At 43.9% G+C, this 21,721-nt stretch overlaps 1 protein-coding gene across 1 annotated transcript; it reads left to right on the top strand.

Annotated features, from left to right (window-relative positions):
• The first annotated feature begins 851 nt into the window (after nucleotides 1-851).
• On the top strand, nucleotides 852-13,181 carry Srsf12 (serine and arginine rich splicing factor 12). The gene is made up of 5 exons (XM_041667593.1): nucleotides 852-1,203; nucleotides 7,735-7,839; nucleotides 8,752-8,855; nucleotides 9,028-9,169; nucleotides 11,574-13,181. Exons 1-5 carry the CDS (start codon nucleotides 965-967, stop codon nucleotides 11,941-11,943), a joined length of 960 nt encoding a protein of 319 aa, XP_041523527.1. The 5' UTR covers nucleotides 852-964; the 3' UTR covers nucleotides 11,944-13,181.
• Nucleotides 13,182-21,721: the final 8,540 nt, after the last annotated feature.

Here is a 21,721-nt window from a genome sequence, read left to right as displayed (position 1 = left end):
GTGTTTTGTGCCCCCACAGGGGCCAGAAGATGGTGCTGAATACCCTGACACTGGAGTTAAGGAGATTGTAAGTGACCATGTGGATGCTGGGAACCGAACCCAGGACCACAGCAAAAGCAGCAAGCACTCTTAACTGCTAAACTTCTCTCCAGCCCCTACCCCTACCCCACCCTGGTGTAATATTATTGAGTTGTCTACTCTTGAAAATGTTCCTGCCTCAGGCACTCAAAGGGAATGCTGTTGTTCTGAAAAAAATGCTTAGAGGCTTCAAACATGTTTGGAAATGGAAAGAGGAGGTCTAAGCAATATCAGTGAGGACACATCTCACTAAGACCAGGCTGGCTTCAAACTCCTTCTGTCGTAGAGGATCTCTCTACCATCCCCTCCCCAGCAGCCCTGGGATTACAGGTGCCACCACCATTCGGGTTTTAGGAGGTACTGGAACAGCGTGCCTCCTGCATGCTGGGCAAAGACTCCAACTGAGTTACCCGAGCCTCTCCCAATCCTCCCCCCCCCCCCCCCCAGTCCTAAGAGGATAAATTTCATTAAGTCACCAAGTTTGTTGCATTTGTTACAGCGGCCCAGCTAAGCAATACAAAGTACTCTCAACTTTCTCCTTAGTAAGTCCAGCTGGAGCCTGGTGTGCAGCCACAATACATAAGGGATCCTAGGCCTGAAACGTTGTTACAAAAATATGCCAAGCAAACAAACAAAAGATCTGCTGTCTGGGTTTCTTTGATGCTACCCCAGTGGATTGCTGCGGGCCTTCACACTTAAAGCCGCAGTACTGTAGCTGTTCTTCGCTATTCGTGTGTGTACATTCCTTCTCCATTGAGGATGGAGTTGATCTCTTCAGGGAAACGCTGAGGCTACGCTTGCATGCTCGCAGTAGGGGCCCTGCCCCTTACTCATGACTCTTTCGAAGCCCTGTCCGGGATCTTTTCTGGGACTGCATGGATGAGGCATGTCTCCCGGTCTGGATCGGTGGATATTGGGTCTGTTCCCGAGCGGCCGAGACAGTGTCCAGGTTGATGTTGGCGCGGCCGCTCAGGCCCCGCGCCCCCAGCCCGCGTCTGCGGCTGCGCGGCCGGCCCGGGAGGGGGCGCGGCGGGCGGCTGGGAGCGGGGCCGCGAGCGGCATGTCTCGCTACACCAGGCCCCCCAACACCTCCCTGTTCGTCAGGAACGTCGCCGACGCCACTAGGTGAGCCAAGACGGGACCCCGCGGGAGTACGGGTCGGGATGGAGGGGTGTCTGGGTGCGGGCTGGGTGGTGGGCTGTCCCATGCCGGCCGGGTGCCTCGGTGCCCGGCTGCAGGCTGTCGGGGTGCCAGCTGGGTGTCGGGGTACCAGTGGGTGTTGGCGTGCTGGCCGGGTGTTGGAGTCATGGACAGGTGTCCGTGTACCGAACTACGGGGTGTACGGGCATTGGGGTGCTGACCAGGTGTTGGGGTGCTGTCATGATGACAGGATGCTGGCCGAGGTGCAGGCCGTGGTGGCAGTGCATGCTCAGGCCCTGTTGTCACTGCGTCCTGCAGACGCCGCCCACTAACCTTCCGGAGTAACTGGGGCTGTCTCATCTCAGGATGCGCACCTTAGGCCTTGCAATTTCCTCTGCGCTGTTCAGGCAGTGCTGACGGCCCAAATTTAATATACGAGGCCAGCCTGGTCTACAAAGCGAGCTCCAGGACAGCCAAAGCTGTTTCACAGAGAAACCCTGTCTTGAAAAGCCAACACACGCACACACACACACACACACACACACACACACACACACACGACTAGTCGATTATCTGATGTATATTTTTCTTGTTTTTCTTTGAGTGCTGGAGACAGTCTTAGCCCTTCATCTTGGTTAAGTTGTCAGTTTCAATCCTGGGAGTCTGTCTCCTGCAGCCCTCATTGAAAATCTAGAGGATTGTCAAGCATAGAGCTTAAGAAATGTCCTTTTTCATAGAGCACTTTTTCCTTTAATAGGAGTAGGAGGAAATGGGAGAGGTGACATTAAAAGACACCTTAATTTCACTGGAATCACTTAATCCCACTTTCTAGTTCTACCATCTTGTCCACTTAAGGAAAAGTTGAAGTTCAAAGGTTTTAACCTTTGTGCCTGGACCCAAATAGGCACAAAACTATGCATTTCTTCACATGTTGGTTTCTGGAATAATCATGACTTAAGTTTTGATTTGTTAAGAGAGGGTCTCCATCTAGTCCAGGGTGGTCTCAAATTCCCTACATAGGCGAAAATGACCTTGAACTTCTCATCCTTCTGCCTCCACCTCCCTCCCAAGTACTAGGATCACCGGTGTGCACCACCACTAAGCTGATAATCTACTTTTAGGGATATTAAGTGCTTCAAATTTGATCACTATAAATATATGTGCCACAACTATAGACTGTTGGTTAATAGAATTTTAAGATGCCTGTGTTTTATGGTTTTTTTCTTACCCTGTTTATCAATATATTGCTACATAGAGAAGCAGAATTTAATATTTGGGTAGGCTTTAAAAAATCTCACACTTAGACAACTTGGACAATTAGCGCCAGGTCTTCATGGCATGTTTACAAAAGAAACCCCAGACATTTCCAAATCAGATGCCCCAAGAGCTATGCAGGTGACTGAGGCTGCCAGCTTACAAGGCATAGTAGAATGGCCCGGACTGCAGCAAATGAGTATGCACCATCTAATGGGGAAGTCATGTTGCTACCTCCCCCCCACTTTTCAATTCTAGAGATTCTGACCCAGGGCTGTGTGCATGCTGGGCTCCCTACTGATCTATAGCTAATGGGACATCGCTTCAGCAACCAGGATTTGGGCTTCCCATGCCAACCTCTCCCCTAGCTGTGATTACAAGCATATGCCGCTAGCACCCCCAACCTCTCCCCTAGCTGTGATTACAAGCATATGCCACTAGCACCCCCAATTTGCCTTGCCTCATCTTACTTTCAAGAGAAGTCAGAAACCTGGATTTTTGTGTATATTGAACTAGCTTTGAAAACATCGCTATTATTAAGTTGTATAAGGGGCTAGCAAGATGACTCCGTGAGTAGAGATGCCTGCCTCCAAGCCTGAGGATCTGAGTTCTAGCCCTGGGAGCTACGTGCTGGAAGAAGAGAACAAGCCCCTCGAGTTATCCTCCGACCTCACATAAGCCACATGCACACACCACGCTAAAGATGTATTCAGTTGAATAATGTGGATTCTCTTCTTTGTAGATTTAGAAGCTCTAAAATAGTGGATATTTCATATTTCTATAATGCTCCAACATTGTGCATTCTGAATAAAACACATCTGGCCTGGGGGTGCAGTTCAGCAGATTGCTTGCCTTACATTCGTGAGGCCTTGGGTTCTGTCCCCAGCACCACAAAGTAAAACAAACAACAACAACAACAACAAAACAAACATGTCTTCATGTGACTACGAACCTTGGATCCAGGTAACCCTCCCCTGAGTGCTTAAACTGATAATTGAGAGTTACTAATTCTATTTTCTGTTCTTTCATCACTTTTTAGTCCGACACTGGGGAGGTAATCAAAACTGAGATTGTTTTGTATCAAGAGAATAATAGTTTCTCGCTTTTGTTAAATACCCACTGTGTGACAAGTGCCAGGTGAAAAACTTAGAATAAGTCAGAGATGGCCCAGTCGGGTCAAACACCTGTGGCCAAGCCTGACAGCCCGCGTTCAGTCCCCAGGGCAAACAAGGCAGGAGAGCTGACTGCTTCGTGCTATTGTTCGATCTCCACATCTGTGCCCAACACATACACCCATGCAGAGAGTAAATGTCATTTTTAAAAGCTTCACATTTATCATCTTATTTAGTTTTTGTCATCCCGTATGCCTTAATTAGGGTTAACACTGCTGTGATGAAATACAAAAGCAACTGAGGGAGAAAAGGGCTTATTTAGTGTATACATCCACATCACACAATTCATCATCAAAGGGTGCCAAGGCAGGAGCCCAAACAGGGCAGGAGCCTAGGGTAGGAACTGATGCAGAGATCATGAGGAGGTTGCTGCTTACTGACCTGCTGCACAGGGCTCCCTCAGCCTTCTTAGAGAATCCAGGACTACAAGCCCAGGAGTGGCTCCACCCACAATGGACTGGGCCCTCCCACATCAATCACTAATTTAGAAAATGCCCTACAGTCTTCCCACAGCTTGATCTTATAGAGGCATTTTCTCAGTTGAGGCTTCCTCCACTCTAGCTTGTTCAGGCTGACATACTGCAAGCCAGTACACTGTGTGTATGTTTACATTTTATTTCAGATTTTAGAGACAGAGTTTCTCTATGAGGCCAAGAGAAGGCACGAGGAGCAGAGGCCCACACATCTGCATACTCAGTAATCCCAGAAAGTACTAAAACAAAAGTCATAATAGATATGCAAAGGACGTGTAGGGTAAAAGAGAGGAAAAATATACAAAGAAAATATAAATAATAAATTATTTTAAATGAAGAGATGTGACATGACATCATGAGACAAGGGACATCCAGAGATGCTACTGAGTTCATTTTCTGCTGGCATCTACTCCTGGGCATGCAGCCGACCAGTGAGAGTAGTTTATTTCCCCAGTGAGACTCCTTTGGAGGAAATGGAATTTTCATTTGCAAGTGATCATCAAATTGGAGATTGCTCTGGGTTAGGAATGGGGTCCTGTGTCCACGTCTCCTCAGTCCTTGGACCCCAAACTGATGCAGACCAGTGCCAGGCTCCGTGCGTGCTGTGTCTTCATTCTCTGTGAATTCGCAAGTGTCTCTACGGTAAGATGGAGTCCTTTGGGTGTATGCCCAGAGTGCTACAGCTAGATCTTGACATAGGTCGATTCTCAGCTTCCATCTCCATAGCGGCTGCACTAGTTTGCATTCCAATCCGCAGTGACTAAGAGCTCCCTTTCTGTGACTCTTCTCCAGCATCTGGGGTCATTTTTTTTAAGCTTGGCCATTTTGACTGGTGTAATATGAAATCTCAAAGCTATTTTAATTTGCAGTTTCCTGATGGCTAGGGATGCTGAACATTCCTTAAACTGCTTCTCGGCCATTTGTGTTTCATCTTTTGACTAATCTCTGTTTAGTTCTGTACCCCATTTTTTAATTGTGTTATTTGTTTTCTTGGTGTTTAAGGTCTTTTTATTCCTTTGTATATTATATATAGTTGACAAATCTTTTTCCCATTCTGTAGGCTGCTCTTCCCTGGAATGATGGTGTCCTTTGCTGTACAGAAGTTGCTTTGTGTAATGAGGTCCCGTTTGTCAGTTATTGGTACTAATGCCTGCTATGTGGATCCCTTTTCAGAAAATTCCTTCCTGTTCCTATAAGAGCTATTATATTACAATTCTCTCCTCCATCAATTCAGGGTGTCAGGTCTTCTGCTGAGACCCTTGGTCCATTTTGAGTTGAGTGTTGCACAGGGTAAGAGATACGGGTCTAGTTTCATTCTTCCACTCAGTAACTTCCATTCACTTTCATTCAATCCAGCTTGACCGGCACCATTTGTTGAAGGTGTTGTCTGTTCTTCAGTGTGTATTTTTGGCCTCCTTGTCAAAACTCAGGTGTTTATAGGTGGATGACTTAATTTCTGGGTTCTTGTTTTCAGGAAAAGGCATTCCATGTGCAATCCTGACAACCTGAGTTTGATCCCCAGATTCCACCACTGGTACTGATATTCCATCACTGTTACTGATAACAACTCCTTCCATTCACCGGGACCAGAAGCTGTGCAGTCACTTCTGCATTGTTTTTAAAGCTCTCTTCTTTCTTCAGGACCATGCATGCTTAGAACTTAAGGCTGAGCCTCTGTGAGCTCTCTCAGGCTGTGTGTGACAGTGATTGATGACAGACAGGTGTGTGATTCCATCTCCATTACTTGCTAGCTCAGTGACATTATAGACAGACTAATCTGTGTGTAAACAGCCAGAGTTGTGGGAATTAAGTCATATTCAGACAAACAGCTTCTTGTGTATGTAATTGTCAGCTAGCACAACTAGATGTGTGCCTCCAGTTAAATTGTCGCTCCACAAAGAGAAATAATGCTGTTGTCAAGGTTCAAAGGAAATGCCAATTCTCCAAACTCCAAAAAGCAGTTCAAAAACCCAGAAATGAGCTCAACATGGACGATAGGAGGAGTTCCCCATTCACAGATTCCCTCCAGCTCACAGGTTTCCCTCCTCCAAAGCTCCTCACTTTCCTTATAACCCTGCTATTCCTATTATGTTCTCTCTAGACTCTCTTCCTCTCGCTCTTTTCTCTACTCCCTATCCCCTGCTATTCTCCCCTCTCTCACAGATAGTCCTGGTCATGTCCATCCTGCTGGTCATTGATGTGGGAAGGTCTTCTGTCTATGTGTTACTTTCATTGGTTAATAAAGAAACTGCCTTGGCCCTTTGATAGGACAGCAGCTTAGATAGGTGGAGTAGACAGAACAGGATGCTGGGTAGAAGGCAGTGAGGCAGTCGCCATGAAGCTCTGGCCCAAGATGGACATAGGTTAGAATCTTCCCGGTAAGCCACCACCTTGTGGTGCTACATACATTAATAGAAATGGGTTAATCAAGATATGAGAGTTAGCCAAGAAGAGGCTAGATATAATGGGCCAGGCAGTGTTTAAAAGAATACAGTTTGTGTGTTGTTATTTCGGGTGTAAAGCTAACCATGCGGGAGCTGGGCAGGACAAAAAGCAGGCCTTCTTGCCTCTTCACTACAGGTCATGTCCACTCTACTTCTCTCTCTCTCTGCTCTGGACTCCTTCAGATGCCTCTGACTTCTCTCTCTCTCTCTCTCTCTCTCTCTGTCTCTCTCTGCTTTTTCTTAAGTAAGCCCTGTACCTATAATGGTAGAAGACATACAGAAGGTTCAAAATATCATTAGCTATAAGAATAAAGTAGTTAACTTTGCTTTATGGTATACGGAAAGAACACACTTTTTTTTGTTGTTGTTAAAGTCCAAGAAATAATTCTGAGACTGCTTTAGGTTCTAATTTCTTGCTTTCTGAAAACAAAATTCAAATAAACATGAAGTTATAGTGAGACAAGAATGCATTCTTAAATGAACATCAAGTCTTGTGATGGAAGTAATTTTCAAGAGTGGACGTGCTGGGCCAGGCCTTTTGAAATTAAGTTAACAACCACATAAAATGTTTTTAAAAATACAGACTCCCAGGTCCCCCATCCAGACTTCCTGGATTAGGGTCTCCAAGAAAGAAAGGACTCAGAGGAGATTTTTTTTTTCCTTTTAAAGCCTTGGGTGAAACTAGGCTTGATGGTGCAACCTGCAGTCCTAGCACTTGGGGACCTAAGGCAGAAGGACTGTTAGTTCAAGGCCAGCCTGGTCATATAGCAAGGCTTGGTTTCCCCACCTGCAAAGAGAAAGAAATGTGAGTAACTGTTATAAGAGACGGCTGTAGATATGGAAGTTTAGACAATATACTTTCATTTTCCTCTTTTTTTTTTTTTTTTACTTTTATTTGTGTGTGGGCCTCTCTCTGTGTTCTATTCCTCCTCTTCTCTCTCCATGCTTAAAGAGTAAAAGACAACTTGCAGGAGATGATTCTCTTTCCACCATGTGGGCTTAAGGTTTTGAACTCTGGTCTTTAGGCTGAGCTACTCAGCCTTTACCCAGTGAGCTGGGCCCTCTCACTGGCTGGACGATACGCTTTGTTTTGAAAGTTTCAGTTGGATTTCTGTAGGCCAAGTGTTATTCAGCCTATTTATATTTACTTGCCTTGTTTCTGTACCGCTCCAGGCCCGAGGACCTACGCCGAGAGTTTGGTCGGTACGGCCCCATAGTGGACGTTTACATCCCGCTTGACTTCTACACTCGCCGCCCCCGAGGGTTCGCCTATGTTCAATATCCTCTACTGTACGTGCACATGCAAACATGCTTCATAGTGTGCTTATCCACATACGTGTTTAGGGATGGATGTTATAAGATCAACATTGTCTTATTAAATGTATTTTTTCTTTATCTCAGAAACTCTACAACAGTCTGCAGTAGCTGGACAGTGCCTCCACCCCCAGTCCCCCATCGCCTTACCACCCTCTCCGAGCTCCCCTTCCCCCAGTCTGGACCAGCTTGTTAGCTAGACTCCAACCATAAGCGATGGGAGAGACTGGTAGCCAGCGTCCCCTTTGATATGTTAATAGGCGCTTCAGGTAGCCATTTGTGCCAGGTTTCTTTGAGACCTCTATGGTTTCCTGTTACTTTATACTTACAACTAACTAGTAGCACATAGGGGACTGTTGAAAGTAGTAGGTTCAGAGGTGGGCACCACCCTCAAAGAGCCAAGGTCATCTTTTGTCTTAGCTTGCTTTTATTATTGCAGTTCTGTTTATAATGAGTCATTTCTCTTACATTTCATAACTAGACTTTTAGCGATAGAGGACTTTTACTTGCAGAATAAAAGCTCTGCGTGCTGATATTTCCACTGAAAACCTGATAAATCCTTTCTCTGAAAAGGGGGTTAAGCCCTAAACAGTTTATTTTATTTCCTGATTTTATAATGCCAGCAAATTTGAGATTAATTTCTTTCCTCACATTTCAAATTATGCTGCTAATTGTATCTGCTATTCTGTTCTTTTGTTCATGCTTCTAAATCACAAGAGTGCATCTGTTTTCATAATAAAACAGAAAAGCTTTTCTGGTTATTCATATTGGAGCCAGAACTTGGTTTTATTGTCGATTGAATTTCACATGTAAATAATACCCAGAAACAGTTTCGTTTACTGTCTGATGTCCAAAGTGTCCTTAACAGCAGCTCATGTTTGAAGATGTTCGAGATGCTGAAGACGCACTCTATAACCTCAATAGGAAGTGGGTCTGTGGCCGGCAAATCGAGATACAGTTTGCCCAAGGTGATCGCAAAAGTAAGTGTAAAGGACCCTTAGCTCTCCATGACAGAGCCAAGCTGTTACTGTTTCCGAGTGTCAGCAACAGTAGTGTGTCACTTAAAGGTCTTCAGAATAAGGTCCCGACCGAGCGGCAGGGACTGTGGTTTTCAGGGGTAAACTGTTAGGAACCTTGTTCTTCATGTTCTAGCACCTGGGCAAATGAAGTCGAAGGAACGCCACCTGTGCTCGCCGAGTGACCACAGGAGATCCAGAAGCCCCAGCCAGAGGAGGTCTCGAAGTCGAAGTTCATCGTGGGGCAGAGACCGGAGGCGCTCAGACAGCCTGAAAGAGTGAGCACTGAGAGCTACAGCACACAGCTTCATTCTTCCCTTTTTCTAGGAAATATTTTAAAGAATTACTAGGGCGGGTGGGGGAGGGAGGTACTTAGACAATGATTTTGTTTAATATGGACAAACAAATTTCTGTAGAAAGACATGCTCTTCCCTATCACATATGGGTTCTGTTTGTTTTCCTGGGCTGTGGGGTTGAACTCAGGACCTGGCAGATGCTCGCAGGTGCTCTGCTGGACCTCTACACTGGCTCTGAGGCTGTATTCCCAGCACTCCCTGATTTGTAGACTCTTTAGCTTTAGGCAGGGTCTTGTTATTGTTGTTTTGGTTGTTTGTATTATAGGTACATGCTTATGGATGTGTGTGCACTGTGTGCATGTGCGTATGCATGCACGTTAGAGGCTTATTACCAAGTGTCTATTTATTTATTTATCTTTTTAGTTTTTGAGACAGGGTTTCTCTGTGTTGCTTTGGAACTTGTTCTGGAACTTGCTCTATAGACCAGGCTGGCCTTGAACTCACAGAGATCCCCCTGCCTTTGCCTCCCACGTGCTGGGATTAAAGGGATATGCCACCACTACCTGGCTCAGGTGTCTTTCTTGATCACTCTCTACCTTGGTTTTTGGTAACAGGGTCTATCACTTAACCTGAAGCTCATGCTTCAGGCTAGACTGCCTGTCCAGTGAACTGAAGTCCACCTCTCTCTACCCCATTACACCCCCCATTGCTGGGTTCACAGATGTGCACCAGTGCCTCCAAACTGTTTAAAGATGCTATATAATCCAAGCTTTTTGTCCCTTAAGTCCCAGCCAGTTCAGTAGCTTTGAACTCTGAGGCTTCTGGGCTCAACTTTTGCTTATGTTGATCACTCTCTCATGCTTTCAGAGGGTGGCTTTGCTTTTCTTTTCATAGAGAGCATTGCTGTGCAGCCAAGGCTGGTCTGGAACTTGAGATCCTTCTGCCTTGGTCTCTTGGAATGCTGTCACAATAGGCATTTCCCATCATGCTAACTCATACAGCAGTTTTTGCTTTTACAAGCATTATTTGTAAACTTTTAATGATTGTTTCCTTTCTTTCCTTATTTATAAGGTTTTTCTTCTTCCAATTTTTATGCCTGTTAACAGTTGTTTAACCCAGCAGGGTGTTGCGTGCATGTCTGTAATTCCAGCACTTGGGAGGTTGAACAGGATAATACAGGACTTTTTTGTAGAACTAAGGCATATGATATAGCGTCACAAGGTAAAAATGTTTTGAGCATATTTTCTAGTATAACAGATATTACAGACTTGTTATGTATGTTTGAGTCAAAAGCATGAATGATAAAATTAGAATTATTTCTTTTAGGCTAGAGGTGTAGTTTGGTGGTAGAGTATTTGCCGAGCAAACACAAGGCCCCAGGTTCTAGGCCAAGTGCTGCCAAAAAAAAAAAGTGTCTTGTCATTAATCTATTAAAACATAATGAACATAATGTATTAATCAGACTTCCCATCATGATGACAAACACTCCAAAGAAGAACTTAAGAAGGAAAGATTTATCTTGCTCAGAGTTTCAGAGGGTCCAGCCCATGGGAGGCTAGATCCATTGCCGTGGGCCTGATGTGAGGCAGACTATTGTACCCAGTGACCTTATCATGCAGGTTGCTCAATTCATGGCAAACAGTAAGGGGGGGGGGATAGAACAGGTGATAAGAAACAGCTGTTGCCAGGCAGTAGCACAACACGCCTTTAATACCAGCACTTGGGAGGCAAAGGCAGGTGGATCCTTGAGTTTAAGACCAGTCTGGTCTACAAAGCAAGTTCTCAGACAGCCAGGACTACACCGAGAAACCCTGTTTCAAAAGACAGACAGACGGGGGGGGGGGGGGGGGGGAGAAAGCAAGCAAGCAGGCTTTGAAAGCACCCCTGGGGATCCACTACTTCGTCTCCCCTCCTACCTCACACCTCCTGATGACTCCATACACTGTGAGTCCATCAGGGACCAACCCAGTGATTAGGTCAGATCCCTCAGAATCTAGTCACACACCCAAAGCCTACTGGCTGGCAATCAGGCCCCTAATACTTGAGTCTGGGGAGGATTTTTTTTCTTTTTATCCATATGGGTCTTTTACTTGTATGTATGTCTGTGCCTCACATTTATGCAATGCTTTCAGTGTTCAGAAGGTGCCAGATCCCCTGGAACTAAAGTTACAGACAGTTGTGTGTGACTGACCACATGAGTGCTAGGACTCAAATCCAGATTCTCTGGAAGAACAGCAAATGCTTTTAACCCCTGAGTCACTCTGACAGCCCCGTGGGGGTGTATTTCCTATTCGAACCATAGCACTATGAAGCCCATCAGAAAGTGCTGTCTCTCAGCCTGTTGTCTTGTATAAAGTACACGCTCTAATGTTACACATGCTTTCAGGTCTCGACACAGGCGATCTTCCTACAGTCAGTCTAAATCCCGCTCCAAATCACTACCAAGGCAGTCTACCTCAGCAAGGCAGTCGAGAACACCGAGAAGGAATTCTGGATCTAGAGGCCGGTCAAGATCCAAGTCCTTACCGAAAAGGTCCAAGTCAATAGAAAAATCAGAGTCACGCTCACCCCCAAAGCAGACTGGCTCAGGAGCAAAATCCAGACCACATGGACGGCACTGTGATTCCTTCGCAAGATCTCCATGCAAGTCTCCCAGAGGGTACACCAGCTCCGGAACCAAGACACAGACAGCAAAGCATTCTCACTTTCCGTCGCATTCCAGATCACGGGGTTACCACCATAAAAACAGTTGGTGAACAGCCGCTTCCGGAAGAGCCACCACGCTCTGCTATGAGTTATTAGACCTCGTTGTGGTTAAAATTCCTCAAGGCTTACAGAAGTGGGAACTGGTGTTAGTTACCTTGGCCATGTGGGGGGAATACCATCGCCCTAGCTTTGACTAATAAGTATTTGATCTTAATTTAAGGGCTCACCCACAAGTCACCATGGCCAGCGTAGGCTGTACTTGGTTCACGCTGTAGCAAGCAGGTACTTCCCAAAGGAAAGAGGCAAGACCCAGTATAAAAATTCTACTTAGATATGAAATACTATCAATAATATTCCTTACAAAAGTATTTTTTACTCTGAAACACTTTTCACATAAAAAGTAATCGTGATTCTATGTAATTGCATAGGCCAGACTTAAACTGTTTGACACCTGTGTCTTTCTTGTGACTTCTGTTTAAGCTTGGGCCAATTCTTGGTAGGCATTAATTAGTTCAAATTACAGCATTCTGAAATCTCAAAAGAAAAAACATCTATATAGATTCTGCAGCGGTTCAAAAAATAGTTAAAAGATGTTTAAAAGATAAAGAACCTTTCATTGTTTTTGAATACAGCAGCATAGACCAGTTGGCATGAAATGATATCCATGTTTGCTGAAAATACGAAAACAAAGCTGGGTATGGTGGCACATGCCTGCAATCCCAGCGCTTGGGAGATGAGGTCAGAGGGTCAACCCACCATGGACTGGGCTACACGAGACCCTGTCTAGAAATAAATAAACAGATGCTTTTTAAAAAGGCGAAACCATTTTAGAAGTACTAGATTTTAAATGCTTTACGACTACTCTAAAAACTATGGTGTGGAACACTCAGAACCCACAAATACTCATATTAAGCCTTACATAGTTGAAGAACAGTACATTTTGTATAAATTCACATTTATACCATTATTTCTATATAGCTATTTTCATCTGCATTTTTCTTTTTAGAGCTCTAGTTCAATATCCTAATTATATACAAAGTCTTTTTAAAGAAAAGAATTAAACACATAGTACATTATATTAAGAAATGCTAGCCAATGAGATGGCTCGGTGAGTAAATCCACTCACCATCCACACCTGGCCACCCGAGTGCAAGCTGGGCAACTTGAGTTCAGTTCCTGAACCCACTCAGAAGTGGAAGAGAACTGGCTCCTGCAAATTGTCTCCGACTTCCACACTGTGCAATGGCCTGTGTGTGTGTGCGCGCACACACACACACACACACACACATAAATGTATGCAAAAACTTTAAGTTCAAAACTATACCTTCAAACCAGACATGTAGTACACATACATGCCTGCCATCCTAGGACTCGGGAAGCCGAGGCAGGGCCGAGGCAGGAACTTGAGACCAGCCTGGGAAACACTGAGATCCATCACACACACACACACACACACACACACACACACACACACACACACACAAAGAAAAAGGTCTTCATAAAAACAGCTTCTAGGTGAGGCATTTGACTTTTACATTATGCTACGCTACATCTTAAAAACCAAATAACTTTGTTGACAGTTACTGCTTTTGTAGTTGTTATTACTTAGAATTTCTTTTACCATGTCATTGAGGTTTACATTTCAGAGGGTTTTGCAGATTTGTGATAGAATGGTTTGCATCTGATTGTCATAGGAGATATGTTTACAGATTAGCTTTGTTGAATCACATTGCTGAAACACACTGTCAGCCCTTACAGCTAATATGTATGCCTGGAATACCTAAGAAACCTGTCTTACATTTTCAGTATTTGGAGCTATGTTGCTTCTATTAATTTCCAATATAGAGTTCCATAGTCTTTGCATTTTAAATCCTTTATGTGAGAAAAACTTCACAAAATAATTTGTACATTGGTGATACTTGGAGAAGTAATGCAAATTAATGTATATTATACTCTCTGGATATATTTTGTCTATTTAACCATAGCAACATTTATTTATTTCCAAACTTCACTCTGATGTTCCTCTGTAATAAAGCGATTATAAAAGCCTGAGAGACTGTTGGAAGCTTGAGGAGTTTGAAGTTATCCTGGCCCGTGCGTACGTATACGCTGCTCTTCAATAGTGGCACATGTAAAGCCTTGGCTTCCTCAATCCCAGCACTGCAGGAGTGGGAGCAGGGAACCGAGGAACTCACTGTACTTCTACATTGTCTTTACCCTCACAGATCCATTTATCAAGGGACCATTACCTCAAGGGTGCATGACTTTTCTTGGGGAAACTTGAGCAAACTTGTAGTCACCCTAGAAAGGTTACTAACAACAGTCCATCCCAGTCTCGGTTGGCGAGCTGCTGAGGAGAAGTAGGCTTACAGGCTGTGGAAGAAAAGCCTCCCCTAGCAACTGTTTCTGTGTCCTATAGGCTGTCTCATGAGCTTCCTCCCCTTTCTCCAGGGAGTGTTAGTGAGCCCAGCCTTATGAGGGTCCTCTGAAGTTACCATGCCTGCTCTGATTTCCACCTGGCAATGGCCATGTCATGCCCAGAAAACAACATTCTGTAACACTTAGGAAAAAGTTAATACAATCCTGAACATGCTTAAATTTTCCACTTATGTTTGACTTGGTTTTTCAGTAAAATACTGTTAATCCCAAAGATCCAAGGAGAAAGGTCAGGTCATTGACCCGAATCATCATGGCCAAATTAATTAAAGCAAGCTTTTTTTATTCATGTACACAGGCTGTCTCCCACCAAAGTCGAGGTTCAAGAGATGAGCACTGGATATGAAGCAGAGAAGGATTTTATAGCTCGGAGGTAGGGGCTTCCAAATGGGTGATTTGACAGGTAATAGGTGGGGTTAGAGACGCAGAACATAAGCATAATGAGTTAGTCATAATGACCTCCTGAAAAAAATACATGGTTGCAAGGTGGTCATAACAAGGGTGTCATAACCACAGGTTTGTCATAGGTGGTCATATAACCTCTCGAAACAAAAGCATGGTTGTCATTTCCTGCAACAGGCAGTTCAGAACCATTTGTAGCTAAGGTTACAAGAGGGGCAGAATCCAATCCTTGAGAAACAGAGGTTTAATCATAAACAGGAATAAACTTAGTTTGTCTTTACTATAAAATGGCTTTTAAGCCCAAGATGGAGACTGGCTGGTTCATCAGTCCCTAGTGCTGATGAGGACAGTGTTCAGTTTGAATGAAATGTGGCTTAAATTTTTTTTATTTAAAATTTTTACTATATGTATGGGTGCTTTGCCTGCATGTATGTCTGTGCATTGCATGTGTGCCAGGTGCCCCAGGGAGGCCAGAATAGGGCATCAAATCCCTGGGACTGGAGTTATATATGGTTGTGGGTCACCATGTGGGTGCTGGGAATTGAACCTAAGCTCCCAAGAAGCGCATTTCAGTGCTGATAACCATCTCTCTAGCCTCAATTAGATTTTTTTTTTAAGAGCTAGGATTTGTTTTGGCTCACAGTTCAATACACAATCCATGATAGTGGGAAAATCGTATCGGCAGATACAGAAAGCAACGGATAAATGCGTGTGCTCAGTTTCTCCTTTTTATTAGACTCTGAAACCCAAGCCCAGGGGATGGCCCCACCCACCCTTCCTGTTGGTCTTGGTCTTAGTTAGGGCTACTACTGCTGTGATGAAACACCATGACCAAGGCAGCTTTTTATTTCTGGCATGGGGGGCAGGGGTGGTTTTATGAAAAAGGACTACTTTCTGTAACCCTGGCTGTCCTGGGACTCATTCTGTAGACCAGGCTGGCCTTGAATTTGGAAAACCAACTGCCTCTGCCTCCCAAGTGCTGGAATTAAAGGCGTGTGATAACACTGTCCAGTTAAGGCAACTTTTTTTTTTTTTTCATTTTTAAGACAGGGTTTCTCTCTGTGTAACAGTCCTAACTGTCCTGGAACTCACTTTGTAGACCAGGCTGGCCTCAAACTTAACAGAGATCCACCGGCCTCTGCATCCCAAGTGTTGGGATTAAAGGTGTGTGCCACCACACCTGGCCAAGGCAACTTTGTAAAAAATAGATTTAATTGGGGGCTTGCTCATGGCAGAGTGTGTGGTGGCAGGCAGGGCATTGCTGTGAGCTCACATCTGATCTAAAAGTTGTAGGCAGAGTGTATATGTCTCCCAGGGGGAGACTGGGCCTTACGTGGACTTTTTTGTTTTACGTTTTTGTTTTTTTTTTTTTTTTTTTTTTTTTGGTTTCGTTTTTCAAGACAGGATTTCTCTGTAGCTTTGGAGCCTGTCCTGGAACTAACTCTTGCAGACCAGGCTGGCCTCAAACTCACAGAGATCAGCCTATCTCTCTCTCTCCCAAGTGCCACCACTGCCTGGCTTTGGTTTGGACTTTTGAAATCTTAAGGCTCATCTATAGTGACACAAATCCAAAGTTGGGGAGGCAAGGGTTTATTCAGCTTACACTTCCACATTGCTGTCATCACCAAAGGAAGTCAGGACAGGAACTCAAAAACAGGGCTAACCCTGCAGGCAGGCCTGATACAGGGGACATGAAGGGGTGCTGCTTACTGGCTTGCTTACGTGACTTGTTCCGTCTTCTTTCTTACAGTACCCAGAACCACCAGCCCAGGGAGGGCACCACTCATAGTGAGTTATGTCCTCCCCATCGATCACTAATTGAGAAAATGCCTTACAGCTGGATCTCATAGAGGCATTTCCTCAACTGAGGCTCCTCCCCCTCTGATGACTCTAGCTTGTGTAAACCGACCAGTACAGCCACACCTCCTAATCCTTCTGAAATAGTCCACCAGGTGGGAACCAAATTTTCAAATATGTGAGACTTTGGGGGCCATTCTCATTCAAACCACTCCCTAACCCCTGTAGGCTCTTGCCATATCATAAAGCAAAAATGCATTTAGTTCAACTTCAAAAGTCCCCATAGTCCTTCCTAGTCTCAACAGTGTTTATAAGTCCAAAATCTCTTCTGAGACTCAAAGCAATCTCTTAATTAGAAGCCCCTATAAAATCAAAAAGCAGATTATATACTCCCAACATAGAATATAAATTATCATTCTAAAAGGGAGGAAGGGTACATAATAAGGAAACGCTGAACCGAAGCAACACTGAAAACCACCAGGGCAAACTCAAATCCCACTTGTCCATGCCAACGTCAAAGGGATTATTAGAGGGCTATTTGTATTACCATTCCTTCCAGCTTTTCTGGCTACAACACACTTCTCTCTTGGACTGGTTCCATAGTCTTCCTGCCTCCATCTGTTCAGCATACCAGATGGGTCAAATGGAAGCTTCCAGCTACTTCTCCAGCATCATGTTTGTCTGCCTGCCACCATGATACCTGCCCCCCATTTAAATGATTTCTCTTGAAAGCTGTCTTTTAAAAGATGGTGTTTCATTGCATAATAGTAACCCTACCTAGGACAGACTACGAATAAATGACATTGTAATTGAGGGTCTTGTAGACAGAGGGGCAGATGTAACAATACTTGTATCAGAATCTTTGCTTTGAAACTGGCCTCTTCAGGAGATAAATGTTCAGCTTTTTGTTTTGTTTTGGGTTTTTTTGGGGGGGTATTGGAACTTTAACTCAGGTAAAACAAAGTGCAAGAGGTGTTGGTTGAATACATAGGGCCAGAAGCCAGAATGGAAAATTAAAATCATATGTGGCTAACATTGCAATGCATTTTTGGGGATGTAATTTGTTACAGCAATGGAAAACTCAGATTAACATTCCTCCAATCTCAGAAACAAACTATAAGCTAATGTATATTCCTGGAAAAGCATTAAAAGGTATTATAAAGAACAGTCACTGACCATTCAGTCAGCACAACATAAGCAGGGCACAACAGCTGTTGATCTTTCAAAGGTACCAACAGCCCTACCTTTAAAATGGTTAATGGACAAACCTGTATGTGTTAAGCAATGGCCTTTGACATCAGAAAAATTAGAGGCTTTAGAACAGCTGTCATAGGAGCAGCTAAATGCTCAACATATTGAAGAATTGACCAGTCCTTGGAATTCTCCTATATTTGTCATTAAATAGAAATCTGGAAAATGGATAGATAATGTTAGTGGATTTGAGAGCCATAAAGAAAGTAATTCAGCTGATGGGCTCTCTACAGCCTGGAATTCCTCTGCCTTCTCTATTACCTAAAAAATGGTCCATTATAGAGATTGACTTAAAAGACTGCTTCTTCACTACACCTTTACAAGAACAAGATGGGGGAAAGATTTGCCTTCACGGTGCCTACTAATGATAATTCTCAGCCTACTAAAAGATAGCACTGAAATATTCTCCCACAAGAGATGTAAACAACCTCACCCTGTGCCATTATTTTGTTTAACATAAGTCAGAAATTGTTGTGATCCAGCTCCCCTCACTCCCCCTGAGAGAGGAACTTCCTTGTGGTCTGTAATTGACAAGGATGTTTGTGTTCTTTTTGGCTGTGCAAACTAAAGGTTGCTGTTCTTCCATCTGAAAAGAAGCCTCTGTGTCTCAATCCCGGCACCCCCCCCCACACACCAGTCTTGGCTATCCAGGCTGCCCTGGCTGCAGCAAGAAATGATTCATAAACAGCTTCCTCAAATCTATTAATTTACCATCATATGAACAATATCTTACTCGTAGATACCTTAGAGAAAATGTTAAAGAAGTAAAGAAAATTTTGCCTGGTTGGGGATTAAAAATTGCTCCTGAAAAAATACAGAGATTCTAATACCTAGGCTATAAGATAGGCTTACAAAAAAATTCAACCTCAGAGATTACAAATCATGAGAGATCAATTATGAACACTTTAATGATAGTCAAAAATTGCTGGGAGTTATTAACTGACTACAGCCCACAAATGTATTGACAACTCAAGAACTAACTGATTTATTTCAAACCTTACAAGGTGATAAGGACTTAAATTGTCTGAAAATGATCAGCTGAGGCTGAGAGAGAATTGGCTTTGGTAGGAGAGAAATTACAGGATGCACATGTGTATTATTTGGATCTGGACTTAATTACATTATTTTACCTTCTATGCATTTTCCTACAGGACTTTTAATGCAGAGAGAAGATAATATCTTACAGTGGGTATTTTTACCACACAGAGTAAAAAATTAAAGATGTATGTAGAAAGGGTTTCTGAACTGATTCTAAAAGGAAAATTGAGCCTTTGTCAATTAGCAGGAAACACCCAGCAGAAATTGTAGTACCTTTCAATAATGCTGAAATGTTCTCTTTATGGGCAAAAAATGAATATGGGCTAAGAGTTTGTAGCAATTTTTAGGAGAGACTAACAACAATTATCCCAAAAGAAGAGCGTTCAGTTTATAAAGAGAATTAATTGGATCCTTCCTCACACTGTATGGGGAAGAAGGCCAATTTCTGGAGCCCCTACATTCTATACTAATGCAAACAAATCTGGGAAAGGAAGGTTATAAGTTAGTAAATTTAAATAAAGTGGCTCAAAATTCTTACAATTCTGTTCAAAAGTCAGAATTATATTTTATTCTCATGGTATTATTAGATTTTCCAGAACCTCTTAATATAGTTACTGACTCTCATTATACAGAGTTGTTTTACATGTTGAAACTGCTGAATTTATTCCAGAAAATTCAGAATTGACCTTGTTATTTGTTTAATTACAAGAAATAATCAGAAATAGAAATCAACCCTGATATATAGTACATATCAGATCCCATATGGGCCTTCTAGCACAAGATAATGATGAAATTGATCAATTATTAGTAGGAAGTGTTCTAGGAGCCTCAGAATTGCATAAGAAACACCTTGTCAATAGAAAGGGCTTGAAAAAAGATTTTCCATGGCTTGGCAACAAGCCAAGGAAATTATAAGGAAATTAACGAAACTCCACTACCTGCAGGAAGTAACCCAAAGACATTAAATTTTGCAAATGGGTATATTTTATTTTGCAGAGTTTGGAAAATTAAAATATGTACACACACCATAGATACATATTCAGGATTTCAATGAATAACTGCTTTGAGTTCTGAAAAGGCTGATTCTGTAATCGTGCATTTGTTAGAAGTTATGCCCACTATGGGAATTAAGACCAGTGATACGTCTCTAGTATTACAATGTAAAGCATATTAAAGGTATACCCCACAATCCTACGGGGAAAGCAGTTATAGAAAGATCTATTTGAACTCTAAAAGATATGCTTAATAAACAGAAAAGGGTAATAAAGATCCGCCAGACATAGTGTTGTTTCTGTGGCAGACAAACCCACGTAGTTTATTAGGGAAGAAGAGGGATAAGGCGAAGGAAATGCTGACCAGCAGTCTCCCAGGCTCCTCGCTGCCTTGGGTGGCCATTGGCCAGGGTCATCTCCTGATAGCCGCAGGCAGGCCTTGTCGGTGAGTGACAATCTGGACGGTGGCAACTGTTCACCGTGTGATCTGCTCCTGGGACTGTGTGCGGAATCTCCCCCGGGGAGAGAAGCGGTTGCAGAGCTGGGTTACTGGTACGCATCTCGCGCCCGTGCAGCTAGTGAGACTCTGCAGTGCTATGCTGCCACTGTGGCCCCGCTGAGCATCTACTGTGCTGTTGGTGGCCATTTTTCTGTGCCACTGGTGCGCATCTTGCTCTGTGCCCCTGGTGACCGTCTTGCTGCTGTGCGGCCGGCGGCCTTTGGGAATGCCAACGATTCTGAGTACACTGTGGACCAATGAGCGGCTTCAACAGCGTGCAAGGCGGCTCCAGTGGAGGCAGCAGGGGAAGGAATAGGACGCGGGAATGCTGCAGCAGAGGCGCGGCTCCAGCTGGAGGGTCCTAGGAGAGGGGCCTAGCAGGCTCTGGCTTCAATGCACCAAGGCTGGGTGGGGAGGGGGGGCGGGGGGGCGGCGGAGGGAAGAGAGGAGGCAGGGAGGGGGACGATGACAAGAGCACTGCGCAAGTGGAATGCAGTCACCGCCGTCAGCTAGGGCTAGTCCAATGCAGGAATCCTAACAGATTGCACGATACTTTATTCTAAGTTTTCTAAATGCTTTCATGAGAAACTGCTGCACAGAGACATTGGATAGTAGACAAAAGAAAATTGTTGAATTAAATCAGTTTGTATACTTTAAAGACGTGTTGACCTCAGAATGGAAACCAGGATAAGTGTTATGTTTGGGAAAAGGTTTGTTTGCTCTTTTGTTGTTGTTTCCACAGGAGAAGAAAAGCTGCGCATGCCATCAAAATTAAAAAAAGATTAAATTCTAGCAAGAGAGACCTCTTGATTAGAAGAGGCGATAGTTCATCAAACAGCATTGTTGTATAACATTTTGTGTTCTAACAAAGCTTGCCTGAGAACAGAGAAAGCCACTAGTTAACCATAGAGGCCGGGCAGTGGTGGCACAGACCTTTTATTCCAGCACCTGGGAAGAGGGTGCAGGAAGAAGCGAAGTTCGAGGCCACCCTGGGTTAACTGAGATTGAACCTGTGTGAAAGAGAAGCAGCCAGGCAGTACAGGTTTACATCTTTAATCCCAGCATGTGGGAGGCTCACACCTTTAATCCCATCATGATGGAGGTGAGACAAGAACATAAGGTGGGTGGAGACAGGATCTTGCCCCATTCAGTCTGAGGATTCGCAGAGATAGGATTTCCCGCCCCCCCCCCCCCCCCACCTGATCTGAGATTTTGTAGCGCTAAGAAGAGACTGTGACGGCTACTCTCCTTTTCTAAAAATTCAGCTTTCACCCTAACATCTGATTCCCGGTTTTTTATTGATAAGATTAATTAGAACCACGTTTTACAGAGTGGCCATTCAATCTAAACTAATTTATAATATTAACGAATGCTTTTCATGACTTCCTTGGTGGCTCTCCGTTGGGTCGCAGG

This window comes from Microtus oregoni, unplaced genomic scaffold (assembly GCF_018167655.1).
Source record: "Microtus oregoni isolate MIOR12 unplaced genomic scaffold, Mior012 000017F_ref0000208, whole genome shotgun sequence".
In the NCBI taxonomy this organism is placed as follows: domain Eukaryota; kingdom Metazoa; phylum Chordata; class Mammalia; order Rodentia; family Cricetidae; genus Microtus; species Microtus oregoni.
Note: the sequence above shows the minus strand (reverse complement) of the source record. Positions and strands in the feature narration are given on the sequence as shown.